At 41.6% G+C, this 14,306-nt stretch overlaps 1 protein-coding gene across 5 annotated transcripts in view; it reads left to right on the forward strand.

The window, feature by feature from the left end:
• The first annotated feature begins 782 nt into the window (after positions 1-782).
• Positions 783-14,306, forward strand: part of mia2 (MIA SH3 domain ER export factor 2) — a 121,015-nt gene continuing 107,491 nt past the window's right edge. For 2 of the 5 annotated variants that reach the window (XM_073039962.1, XM_073039963.1), the window contains exons 1-3: positions 837-1,184; positions 4,991-5,124; positions 13,965-14,051. In XM_073039962.1, coding sequence (XP_072896063.1) covers positions 1,073-1,184; positions 4,991-5,124; positions 13,965-14,051 — 333 coding nt within the window. In that variant the 5' untranslated portion in view covers positions 837-1,072. Of the gene's footprint in view, positions 1,185-4,990; positions 5,125-13,964; positions 14,052-14,306 lie in introns of all 5 variants that reach the window. The other 3 variants (XM_073039964.1, XR_012098241.1, XM_073039965.1) reach the window with 3 other exon arrangements.

Consider the following 14,306-nt stretch of genomic DNA (forward strand, 5'->3'; position numbering starts at 1 on the left):
TACTGCATGTTTAGATACATAGTAAGCACATCGCCTTTGTTTGAATATTGTACTCTGAATGAGAGCCTCTTTGAAATAATCCTATTAATCAACAACTGAAAAGGTACAAATGATTGAAATTAAATTAATCTTGAATGCTAGCGTTATCTCGGGGCGGGGAAGCTAGCCGAGATTCAGACTCAACGATTAAACCAGCAGTCAAGTCAAGCTTCTTGCTTTGATAGACATGTCACAAGACGGTCAGACCTTGTCAGTGAGTTTAAAAGTTTCCGAAGCTCGCTGTCTCCAATATCCGATTTACCAAGCCAGAGAAACTAGCCCCGATAGTTTTCATTGGGATAACAGGTGGATAGCAAAGGAGGGCATTGAATGACACTGCCTTCGATGTGGTCAAGTTTTAGGTGGGGCTGGTTACCTTAATCGGACATAATGTGCAAGGCAAACAAGTCAACGTAAGCTTTGAACAGCTCACCGATTAGTATCTGTGCCACGATGACCATCTGTCAGTTGACTTGTTGCCTCCTCTAATAAATCCTTGTTAGATCTGAATCCGAATACGGCTAGAGTCACAGAAAGCTATGCATCTGTAATAATTCTCACAACGTTGTCACCTTTCAACCAGCAGGCGAAATAACCCAATAAATTTAGTCACGTGGTGATAGAAATGAAGCATTATAAGTCAATAATTCTGACAATTATCTTTCAGTTGTTATAACTAATCTAAGTTCCTTAACGTTGCTAGGCTGAGCAATTCGCAAGCGATGTTCCTCGTTACAGATAGCTCCCAAACGGTTGAGGTTTGATGATTTACCCAGGCAAGTCGCTTTTTTTGTACGGAGTTAATCATTAAACGCCCCACTGTGCCCCACGGTCAGAGGACACGTCATAGCTTTCTCTTAGAATAATAACTGTAGCTTTTCAAAGGGAAACGGGACTTAGGTTTGTTTATTTTGTGGGGAGAGGGTCGGTATTTATTAGTTGGCTGTGGGGGAAAAAAAACGTTCATTCCTTATTTCCATCTCAGCATCTGACTGCCCAAACTGGAGAAGATAGGTTGGAAGTGCAGGCCAACATGGCGCCTGGCGCAGCCCTGAGCACTTCACTTCTGTTCCTGCAGCTGATTCCAGGCTTCATGGTTTCCAAACTGTCTGACTTTAAACTGTGCGGGGATCCTCAATGTGAAAGTAAGTGATGTAGTACAGTTTTAAACACTAAGGAAAGCATCTTGATTTCAGGAGTGATTGAGATTAATGATATTATGCGCCCAGTTGTGATATATTAAGATGGTTTTAAGAGCTTCACACTATGTCACACTGTTTTCCCAAATGATTTGAAGATTTCTGTCTTTAGCCCTGACATGACATTCCATGGCAGTTACTCACTGGACTGATATTAATCTGAGATTTGCTCTTTTACTGTTTGAATATGTGTTGCCTTGTTCTATACTCATGGTTTTGCTTGAAGTGATTGTTTTTCTGTACTGCAAGCATTTTTATTACTTTTTTTGTCTTGAATCTTAATGTGATATTTAAATGTTTCCCTGACTCCGGAGATTAGGCGCATGTTAATGCATGTCATGCCCAGATCCTAGTATTTTAATGACCAAAACTGAACATGGTATTTATTATCTGGGAATTAATTTCCTTGAGCAGCCTTTCAGTGGAGGTGAACCTCCTTAGACCATTTCTTGCTGTGTTAGCCCTGATTTTGTGTTTAACTAGGTTCCACTGAAGTTCCTGAACGGGGAGAGAGAGACACACACACATACACCTCACAGTGGGGGAGGAGGGGTAGTGGGGTGGGAGCATAGCGGTTAGCATAATGCCATTAAGCACAAGCTGTTAGATTGGTATTAAATTCCCGCCACTGTCCATCGAGTCTGCTCTGCCATTTCATCATGGCTGATCCATTTCCCTCTCAACCCCATCTTCCACCTTCTCCTTGTATCCATTCTTGGCCTGAGTAATCAATCAACCTCTGCCTTAAGTATACCCAGTGACTTGGCCTCCACAACTGCCTGTGGCAAAGAATTCTGCAGATTCACCACGAAAGAAATTCCCCCTCATCTCTGTTCTAAATGGACATCCCTCTATTCTGAGGTTGTGTTCTTCTGCTCTTGGACTCCCCAATCATAGGAAACATCCTCTCCAAACCTACTCTATTGAGGCTTTTCAACATTTGATAGGTTTTGATGAGAACTCCCCCTATTCTTCTGAATTCCAGTGAGTAGAGGCCCAGAGCCATCAAATGTTCTTCATATGATCAGCCTTTCAATCCCAGAATCATTTTCGTGAACCTCCTTTGAGCTCTCTCCACCGTTAGCGTGTCTTTTCTTAGATAAGGGGCCCAAAACTGCACATACTGCAAAGTGAGGCCTCACCAGCACTTCATAAAGCCTTAACATTATATCCTTGTTTTATATTGGAATTGAATTTAGGAACCGAGAGGTAATGTTACAGTTATATAGGACCCTGGTCAGACCCCACTTGGAGTACTGTGCTCAGTTCTGGTCGCCTCACTACAGGAAGGAAGTGGAAACTATAGAAAGGGTGCAGAGGAGATTTACAAGGATGTTGCTTGGGTTGGGGAGCATGCCTTATGAGAATAGGTTGAGTGAACTTGGCCTTTTCTCCTTGGAGTGTTGGGGGATGAGAGGTGACTTGATAGAGGTGTATAAGATGATGAGAGGCATTGATCATGTGGATAACCAGAGGCTTTTTCCCAGGGCTGAAATGGTTGCCACAAGAGGGCACAGGTCTAAGGTGCTGGGAAGTAGGTACAGAGGAGATGTCGGGGGTAAGTTTTTTACTCAGAGAGAACTTGGAATGGGCTGCCGGCAACAGTGGTGGAGGCGGATATGATAGGGTCTTTTAAGAGACTTTTGGATAGGTACATGGATCTTAGAAAAATAGAGGGCTATAGGTAAGCCTAGTCATTTCTGAGGTAGGGACATGTTCGGCACAACTTTGTGGGCCAAAGGGCCTATATTGTGCTGTAGGTTTTCTATGCTTCTATGTTTAATCCTCTTGGAAATAAATGCTAACATTGCATTTGCCTTCCTCACCACCAACTCATCTTGCAAATTAACCTTTAGGGAATCTTGCACAAGGACTCCTAAGTCCCTTTGCACCTCAAAGTTTAGAATTTTCTCTCCTTTTGGAAAATAGTCCACACTTTTATTTCTTCTACCAAAGTGCATGACCATACAATTCCCAACAGTGTATTCCATCTGCCACTTCTTTGCCCCTTCTATTAATCTGTCAAAGTCCTTCTGTAGCCTCTCTGCTTCCCCAATACTACCTGCTCCTTCTCCTATTTTCATATCATCCGCAAAGCCATCATTAGCGCAGTAGCGATGATCTTTTTTTAAATTGGGTTATTTGGGTTTCTTGCTTTGTGGCTGCTCATAAGCAAACAAATCTCAAGGTGTTTCATTTATACATTCTTTGATAATAGATGTACTTTGAATCTTTGAATCCAAATCATTGGCATATAATGTAAAAAGTAGTGGTCCAACACAGACCCCTGTGGAACACCACTAGTCGCTGACAGCCAACCAGAAAAGGCCCCTTTTATTCCCACTCTTTGCCTCCTGTCTATCAGCCCATGCTCTATCCATGCTGGTATCTTTCCTGTAATACCATGGGCTCCTGTTAAGCAGCCTCGTGTGTGGTACTTTGTCAAAGGCCTTCTGAAAGTCTAAGTACCCAACATCCACCACTTCTCTTTTGTTTATCCTACTTGTTATTTCTTCTAAAAATTCCAGCAGGGAAGATTACAGACAAGAGAAAATCTGCAGATGCTGGAAATCTGAAGAGTTTCAGCCCAAAATGTCAACCGTACTTTGTTCCATAGATGTTGCCTGGCCTGCTGAGTTCCTCCAGTATTTTGTGTGTATTGTCGGGGGAGATTTCCCCTTAAGGGAACCATGCTGACTTCGGCCTGTTTTATTGTATGCCTCCAAGTACCCCAAAACCACATCCTTAACAATTGGTTCTGACACCTTCTCAGCCTCTGATGTCAGACTAACTGGCCTATAACTTCCTTTCTTCTGCCTCTTTCCCTCCTTGAAGGGTAAAATGACATTTGCAATTTCTCAGTCCTCTGGAACCATGTCAGTATCCATTGATTCTAGAAAGATCATTACTAATGCCTCCACAGTCTCTTCTGCCACCTCTTTCAGAACCCTGGGGTGTAGTCCATCTGGTCCAGGTGACTTATCCACCTTCAGACCTTCCAGTTTCTCAAGCACCTGTATGTTTTTGCTCTATGTTTTGATGTACGTGTCACAAATAAAGCTAATCGATGGTTATTTTATTTCTGATTTGCTATCTATGTATGATTTCCCTGGAGAATTATATTTTGAACTTGACCTTCTCTCAGAATTCAATAACCTGTTTGGTTTGTGGATTGTTCAATTATTATACATATTGGATTGTCAGTATGGCGACAATTTTTTATGTTATTAATTTTATTACTTTTTATGCTATTTGCTGTGGTTTATGTCCATCAAAAATAAAAATAGCAAATGCTGGAAACAATAATTTTCTGTCTCAGGCCAAAGACCCCATCAAACTGTTCCTCCTTCCATTGATACTGCTGACTCGATTAGTGTTTCAAGTATTTTCTGTTTTTATTTCAAATGACCAGAATGCACAGTTGTTTATTTCTCTTTGTACCCATTCTTTCATGAAAAACCCTGAAACTTATTTTAATTAATTCTTCAGATTGTTGACCCACTTGTATCTTATGCAAATTATTTCAAAGATTCTGATTGCTTTGTGGATTCAGCTGTCCTTTCCAGATTAATAAGGCAAAACAAACTGATTCTTTGGATTATGTCAAAGCATGTACAAGGACAAATTGTCCTATCTAATAATTTATATCATTTGTTGAGCGGATAGCTTATACTTTCAGTATTATTTGAATTGAATTTATTTTCCTTTATTTTTTGTAAGCTTTGACCAAGTTACCCTTGATATTTATGCAGGACATCTGAGTAGAGTAACAGCTATGTCGGATTACACAGGTCGTGACTGTAGATTCCTTACTTTTAAGCATGGAGATTCCATATTTGTTTATCTTAAATTGACTGGGAAAAGAGATGACTTATGGGCTGGAAGTGTAAGTATTTTTTGATTTTTTTTTTCTGGAATATATTGCGTACAATTTTTTTTGCTAATCAATATAACCGATCAAATCAATTCTGTGTTCCTTCTTGGTTGTCTACTTGATAGACGTAGGAAGTATATCACGTTCTTTCTTTGCAACGTTCTACAGATACGTAATCAGCCTTTGTGTGTTCCATCATAAATTTATGATTAACATTTCAAAACCACTCTATATATCATACAGGATGATAAATGGATGTAAACAAATAATGGATAATGAAAACAAGCTGAATATTAGTATGGGTGGCTAAAAGTATTGTAAAAGAGATAGAATGAGATGTAGATCAGCGTGTAAAGAAATGTCACGGCAGAAAGCACAGCTACCAACAGTGGAGGTAGAGGCAGAGGGGTGAATGCAAGAGGCCACAATTGGAAGCAATGTTTATAAGGCTGCACGTTTTCCAGAGTATTGGTTGTTACTCCTGTTAATTCCTAAACACACGTTCATTTAATCCTTTTTAACATGCAACACAATGTTATGATGACTTTTCCAGTGACTTTAAAGGGAGCCAGAAGTATTCAAGCACTCTAGAATTTGGTCTGGCTGCAAGCACACCCATGGTTCTGACCCCTGATATTCGGGACCTCAGTCCTGCTTCTGGCCGTTCATCCTTTTCACAGTCTAGACTAGGGCTCCAGTTGTACACCGTGCTTGAACTCTGGAGCCCTAGCTCTCATTCAGGACAGATGCCAAACCATCAGTACCTCCAAACGATCAGATTTTACTGTGCTTAGGCTTCTATGTAAAATCTGCTATTATTGAAGAACGCGACACCCTGCAAAAGTTATCTCTGTGATTGAGTATCTATTCAGTGGACCTAAAAGATAATATTTTCAAAACTGGAGGTTATTTACTGCAACACACACAAAATGCTGGAGCCATGCAGCATCTATGGATAAAAAGTACAGTCGATGTTTTAGCCAGAATCATTTTTATGAACCTCCTTTGAATCCTCACCAATGTCAGCACACCCTCTCTCAGATAGGGGCCCAAAACTGCTCACGCTACTCAAAGTGCTTTACAAAGCCTCAACATTACATATTTGCTTTTAATGAATGCTAATATCGTATTTGCCTTCATCACCACCAACTCAACCTGCAGATTAACCTTTAGGGAATCTTGCACAAGGACTCCCAAGTAAGTCCCTTTGCAGCTCGGATTTTTAAATTTTCTCCCTGTTTAGAAAATAGACTACACTTTTATTTCTTCTACCAAAATGCATGACCATACAATTTCCAACACTGTATTTCATCTGCCTCTTCTCTGCCCCTTCTCATAGTTTAAGTTATTCTGCAGACACCTTCTTCAACATTGCCTCTGCACCTACCTTCATAACATCTGCCAAAAGCCATCAATTCTATCATCCAAATCATTGACATACAACGTAAAAAGATGTGGTTTCCATCGGAACCCTGTGTGTGGAACACCATTTGTCGCTAGCAGCTAATTATAAAGGCTCCCCTTATTCCCACTGTTGGCCTCCTGCCAATCAGCCAATACTCCGTCCATGCTAGTATTGTTCCTGTAATACTATGGGCTCATATTTTCTAAGCAGTCTCAGGTGTAGCACCTTGTTAAAGGCCTTTTGAAAGTCTAAGTACACAACATCCAATTCTCCTTTTGTCAATCAAGCTTGTTATTTCCTCAAAGGATTCCAACAGACTTGTCAAGATTTTCCCCTGCGGAAAGCTGATTTTGGCCCATTTTATCATGTGCCTCCAAGTACCCCAAAACCTCATCCTTTACAATCAACTCCAATGACTTCCGGACCACTGAGGTCAGGCTAACTTGCCTATAATTTTCTCCCTTGCCTCCCTCCCTTCTTGACGAGTGGAGTGACATTTTCAGTTTTCCAGTCCTGCAGAACCATGCCAGAATCTATTGATTCTTGAAAGATCATTGCTAATGCCTCCACAATCGCTTCAGCCACCTCTTTCAGAACCCTGGGGTGCAGTCCATTTGGTGCAGGGGATCTATCTACCTTCGGACCTTTCAGTTTCCCAAACACCTCCTCCCTAGTAATAGCAACTGCACTCACCTCTGCCCGCTGACACTCTGGAACATCGAGCATACTGCTGGTGTTTTCCACAGTGAAGATAGATGCAAAATACTTACTCAGTTCATCTGCCTTGCCTCCCATTGCTATCTCTCCAGCATGATTTTCCAGAAGTCTGACATCTACTCTGGCCTCTCTTTTACTCTTTATATATCTGAGAAAACCTTTGGAATCCTCTTTTATATTATTGACCAGCTTATCTTCATAGTTCATCTTTTCACTTCTTCTGGCTTTTTTAGTTACCTTCTGTTCTTTTTAAAAGCTTCCCAATCTCTAATGCCTCATTAATTTTTGTTCTATTATATGCCTTGCTTTTGCTTTTATGTTGGCTTTGACTTGTCTTGCCATGGTTGTCACATCCTCCCTTTAGAATATTTAGTCCTCTTTGGTATGTATCTACCCTGTGCTTTCTACGTTGCTCCCAGACACTCCAGCATTGCGGCTCTGTCATCACCCTTGCTTGTGTCCTCCTCCAATCAACTTTAGCCAACTCCTCGCTCATGCCTCTGTAATTCCCTTTAAAGTTCAAAATTCAATGTAAATTTATTATCAAAGTACATATAAGTCAACTGATACTATGCTGAGATTAATTTTCTTGTGGGCATACTCAATAAATCTATAGAATAATAACCATAACAGAATCGGTGAATGACAGCCCAAACTAGATGTTCATCTGTAGTATTGAAGACAATAAACTATGCAAATACAAGAACAGGAATTAATAATAATAAATGGCTAACCAGTAAATACCAAGAATATGAGACGAAGAGTCCTTGAAAGTAGGTCCATTGGTTGTGGGAACATTTCAAAGATGGGGCAAGTGAAGTTGAGTGAAGTTATCCCTTTGGTTCAAGTGCCTCATGGTTGTGGGGTAGTGACTGTTGCTGAACCTGATGGTGTGAGTCCTGAGGCTCTTGGACATTCTTCCTGAGAAGAGACCACGACCTGGGTGGTGGGGGATCTCTGATGATGGATGCTGCTTTCCTGTGACATTGCTTGATGTAGATGGGCTCAGTGGCTGGGGGGGCTTTACCTATGATGGACTGGGCCGTATCCACTACCACCTGTAGGATTTTACATACAGTAGCATTGGTGTTTCCATACCAGGCCATGATGTAGCCAGTCAATATACTATACTCATCTTTAGAAGTTTGTCAACATTTTAGGTGTCTTGCCAAATTTCTGCAATTCTCTAAGGAAGTAAAGATGCTGCTGTGCTTTCTTCGTAATTGTGCTTGCGTGCTGGGTCCAGGACAGGTCCTCCAAAATAATAATAACGCCTAGGAATCTAATGTTGCTGACCCCCTTCACCTCAGATCCTCCAATGAGGACTGGCTCATAGGTCCCTGGTCTCCTTCTCCTGAAGTCTATAATCAGCTCCTTAGTCTTGCTGACACTGAGTAAGAGGATGTTACGACACCACTCAGTTAGATTTTCAGTCTCCCTCCAATATGATATGTGAAAAGAAAAAGATTGGTTAAGACAAATGTAGGTCCTTTACAGTCAGAAACAGGTGAATTGATCATAGGGAACAAAGACATGGCAGACCAATTGAATAACTACTTTGGTTCTGTCTTCACTAAGGAGGACATAAATAATCTTCCGGAAATAGTAGGGGACCGAGGGTCTAGTGAGATGGAGGAACTGAGGGAAATACATGTTAGTAGTGAAGTGGTGTTAGGTAAATTGAAGGGATTAAAGGCAGATAAATCCCCAGGGCAAGGTGGTCTGCATCCCAGAGTGCTTAAGGAAGTAGCCCAAGAAATAACTCCTTAGATTCTGGATTAGTTCCTGAGGATTGGAAGGTGGCTAATGTAACCCCACTTTTTAAAAAAGAAGGGAGAGAAAAACCGGGGAATTATAGACCGGTTAGTCTGACAACGGTGGTGGGGAAAATGCTAGAGTCGGTTATCAAAGATGTGATAACAGCACATTTGGAAAGCGGTGAAATCATTGGACAAAGTCAGCATGGATTTGTGAAAGGAAAATCATGTCTGAAGAATCTTACAGAATTTTTTGAGGATGTAACTAGTAGAGTGGATAGGGGAGAGCCAGTGGATGTGGTATATTTAGATTTTCAAAAGGCTTTTGACAAGGTCCCACACAGGAGATTAGTGTGCAAACTTAAAGCACACGGTATTGGGGGTATGGTATTGATTTGGATAGAGAATTGGTTGGCAGACAGGAAGCAAAGAGTGGGAGTAAATGGGACTTTTTCAGAGTGGCAGGCAGTGACTAGTGGGGTACCGCAAGGCTCAGTGCTGGGACCCCAGTTGTTTACAATATATATTAATGATTTAGACGAGGGAATTAAATGCAGCATCTCCAAGTTTGCGGATGACACGAAGCTGGGTGGTGGTGTTAGCTGTGAGGAGGATGCTAAGAGGATGCAGGGTGACTTGGATAGGTTAGGTGAGTGGGCAAATTCATGGCAGATGCAATTTAATGTGGATAAATGTGAGGTTATCCACTTTGGTTGCAAGAACAGGAAAACAGATTATTATCTGAATGGTGGCCGATTAGGAAAAGGGGAGGTGAAACGAGTCCTGGGTGTCATTGTACACCAGTCATTGAAGGTGGGCATGCAGGTACAGCAGGCGGTGAAAAAGGCAAATGGTATGTTGGCATTCATAGCAAAAGGATTTGAGTACAGGAGCAGGGAGGTTCTACTGCAGTTGTACAAGGCCTTGGTGAGACCGCACCTAGAGTATTGTGTGCAGTTTTGGTCCCCTAATCTGAGGAAAGACATTCTTGCCATTGAGGGAGTACAGAGAAGGTTCACCAGATTGATTCCTGGGATGGCAGGACTTTCATATGAAGAAAGGCTGGATCGACTAGGCTTATACTCACTGGAATTTAGAAGATTGAGGGGGGATCTTATTGAAACGTATAAAATTCTAAAGGGATTGGACAGGCTAGATGCAGGAAGATTGTTTCCGATGTTGGGGAAGTCCAGAACGAGGGGTCACAGTTTAAGGATAAAGGGGAAGCCTTTTAGGACCGAGATGAGGAAAAACTTCTTCACACAGAGAGTGGTGAATCTGTGGAATTCTCTGCCACAGGAAACAGTTGAGGCCAGTTCATTGGCTATATTTAAGAGGAAGTTAGATATGGCCCTTGTGGCTAAAGGGATCAGGGGGTATGGAGAGAAAGCAGGTACAGGGTTTTGAGTTGGATGATCAGCCATGATCATACTGAATGGCGGTGCAGGCTCGAAGGGCCGAAGGGCCTACTCCTGCACCTATTTTCTATGTTTCTATATGCTGATTCATCACCACCTTTGATTTGGCCTACAACAGAGCTGTTTTCAGTAAAGTTGAATATGGCAACACACACAAAATGCCAGAGGAACTCAGCAGGCCAGGCAGTATCTATGGAAAAGAGTACAGTCAATGATTTGGGCCGAGACCACTTTGGAGTTGTGCTTAGTCACAAAGTCTTAAGTATAAAGCTAGAAGATTAAAGGACTAAGCGCACAGTCCTGTGGTGCCCTTAAGTGGATGGAGATTGTAGAGGAGATATTGTTGCCAATCCCAACTGACTGGGGTCTGCAAGTGAGGAAATCCAGGATCCAATGGCACAAGGAGGTATTGAGACCAAGGTCTTGAAGCTTATTGATTAGTTTTGATGGGGATGATGGTATTGAATGCCGAACTGTCGTCAATAAATAGCATCCTGATGAATGTAGCTTTGCTGTCCAGATGTTCTGGGTTTGAGTGAAGAGCCAATGGGATGGCATCTGTTGAGGACCTGTTGTTCCAGTAGGCAAATTGGAGCAGATCTAATTTGCTCTCAGGCAGGAGTTCATATGTTTCATCACCAACCTGTTAAAATATTTCATCAACGTGGAAGTAAATGCTAATGGGTGATGGTCATTGAGGCAGGTTACCATGTTCTTGAGCACCAGTATAAATTGAAGCCTGCTTGAAGCAACTGCGTATCTCACACTGCTGAAGTGAGAGGTTGAAGATCTCAGTGAACACTCCAGCCAGTTGATCAGCACAGGTCTTTAGTACTTGGCCACGTATCCCATCTGGGCCAAATGTTTTTTGTGGTTCACCCTCTTGAAGGCTGCTCACACGTCAGCCTCAGAGACTGAAATCACTGGATCAGTGGGGGTTGTGGGGGTTTGTGATGGTTCCTCCATGTTTTGATGGTCAAAGCGAGCATAGAAGACATGGAGCTCATCTGGAAGTGAAGTTTGTCAGGTTGGAGGCCAGTGACTAGTGGTGTGCCTCAGGGATCTGTGCTGGGTCCAATGTTGTTTGTCATATACATTAATGATCTGGATGATGGGGTGGTAAATTGGATTAGTAAGTATGCAGATGTTACTAAGATAGGTGGTGTTGTGGATAATGAAGTAGGTTTTCAAAGCTTGCAGAGAAATTTAGGCCAGTTAGAAAAGTGGGGTGAAAGATGGAAGATGAAGTTTAATATTGATAAGTGTTAGGTGCTACATTTTGTTAGGACTAATCAAAATAGGACATACATGGTAAATGGTAGGGCATTGAAGAATGCAGTAGAACAGAGTGATCTAGGAATAATGGTGCATAGTTCCCTGAAGGTGGAATCTTACGTGGATAGGGTGGTGAAGAAAGCTTTTGGTATGCTGGCCTTTATAAATCAGAGCAGGAGTATAGGAGTTGGGATGTAATGTTAAAATTGTACAAGGCATTGGTAAGGCCGAATTTGGAGTATTGTGTACAGTTCTGGTCACCGAATTATAGGAAAGATGTCAACAAAGTAGAGAGAGTACAGAGAAGATTTACTAGAATGTTACCTGGGTTTCAGCACCTAAGTTACAGAGAAAGATTGAACAAGTTAGGTCTTTATTCTTTGGAGCGTAGAAGGTTGAGGGGGGACTTGATAGAGGTATTTAAAATTATGAGGGGTATAGATAGAGTTGATGTGGATAAGCTTTTTCCATTGAGAGTAGGGGAGATTCAAACAAGAGGACATGAGTTGAGAGTTAAGGGGCAAAAGTTTAAGGGTAACACGATGGGGAACTTCTTTACTCAGAGAGTGGTAGCTGTGTGGAATGAGCTTCCAGTAGAAGTGGTAGAGGCAGGTTCGATATTGTCATTTAAAATAAAATTGGATAGGTCTATGGACAGGAAAGGAATGGAGGGTTATGGGCTGAGTGCGGGTCAGTGGGACTAGGTGAGAGTAAGTGTTTGGCACGGACTAGAAGGGCAGAGATGGCCTGTTTCCGTGCTGTAATTGTTATATGGTGATATGGTTGTACTATCTCCTATATAGCTTGATTTAACTTTATAAGAGGTGATGGTATTCAATCCCTGCCTCAACTGTCAAACATCCTTCATTGATTCGAGTAGGTCCAGAGTTTCCACTTTGCCCGTGAGATGGCTTTCTGGACCTCTTATAACTTTCTTGGTCACCAGACTTGAATGCCTCTGATCTGCCTCTCAGCAGATTTTGGATCTTGTGGTTCATCCTGGGCTTCTGATTGGGGAAGACTCTGAATGATTTTGACTCATCTACAGCTGTTTTAATAAAGTCTATTACAACCATGGTGTATTCATTCAGATCTCTAGATGAGTCCTTGAACATGGCAATCCCATTGCTGCTCCTCTGCCTCCCACAGCAACCTTTTGCTGTCCTAATCTCTGGAGCTTTGAACTTTAGCCTCTGTCTGTATGTAGGCAAAAGGACAACCAATCCAATTTACCAAAATATTGTCTGGCCATGGAATGGTAGGCATTCCTTATCCTAGTAGAACCAGTGATTCAGTATGTTGGGATCGCTGGTGCTACAGGTTATATGCTGATGGTAACTGGGCAGGGTTTTCTTCAAACAAGTCTGGTTGAAGTCTCTGACTATGATTTGAAACACATCGGGATGGGCTGTTTTTTGTTCGGAGATGGCGTCCTGCAGTGTCGCAAGTGCTTGATTACAGTCGACCACTGGTGTTATGTACACTGAGGTCAGGTTCGCGGGTAAGAACTCCCCGGGTAAATAGAATGGATACTATTTGACCATTAGATGTTCCAAGTCGGGGCAACATGAGTTCGACAAAGCACCAGTGAGAGTTGATCATGAAACACACACCACCTCCTTTTGCCTTCTCTGAATCAGCAATTCAGTCCATTCTGTAAACTGAGAAACCTTCAGGTCCGACCACTGTATCCGGCGTGCCAGGAGAAATCCGTGTCTCAGTCAAACGTGGAATACAACAGGATCTCAGGACTCCTCCGTAATACTGATACATCTGACTTTAGCTTCCGCCTCTCAGATTCCAGGGTGAATTCCATGATATTACATTCACTGTCTCCCAAGTGCTGCTTTACCTTAAGCTCCCTGATCAAATCCAGTTACACAACAAATGTCACAAGACCCGATCTGGAATAGCTGATCCCCTCGTGGGCTCAACCACAAGCTGCTGTAAAAGGCTATCTCATGGGCATTCTAAAATTCTCTCTCTTGGTATCCAAAATTAGCACCAACCTGATTTTCCCAATCTTATCTGCATATTGAAATCCCCCCCTTAAGTATTGTAACATTGTCCTTTTGACATGCAATTTCTATCTCCCCTTGTAATTCATAGCCCACATATTGGCTACTGTTTGGATGCCCGTATATAAATCACGTCAGGGTCTTTTTACCCTTGCAGTTCCTTCAGTCTACCCACAATGCAGCCACAAAGCATAAAGACCTTTATATGATCCTCTTTCAATGGCTCCCAAGATCTCTTGTAATACTGTTAATTCTGTTTCAGATAGGGAAACAATTTGGATATTTTCCAAAAGATGCAGTTAAAGTTGATGATGTCATAACATCAACTGAATTAGAGCTACCAACCCAGGTAAGTTTAATTGATATAATTGTGTTTTTTATATATATATATATATATATATAATTTCTTAAAATATTTTAAACATTAAAATATATATTTTGAAAATACTTCAGCATTGTTAATATTACAGTATATATCGTATGTAATATACTGTGTATTAACTGTGCTACAAAGCTTTGAAAAATAGGAAATTTTGGATCTATTTATCTATTACTAGTGAGAGAAAGTTTGATGTGGAGCAGAGCACTAGTGAGTTATTATCCA

This window comes from Hemitrygon akajei, chromosome 3 (assembly GCF_048418815.1).
Source record: "Hemitrygon akajei chromosome 3, sHemAka1.3, whole genome shotgun sequence".
NCBI lineage: Eukaryota > Metazoa > Chordata > Chondrichthyes > Myliobatiformes > Dasyatidae > Hemitrygon > Hemitrygon akajei.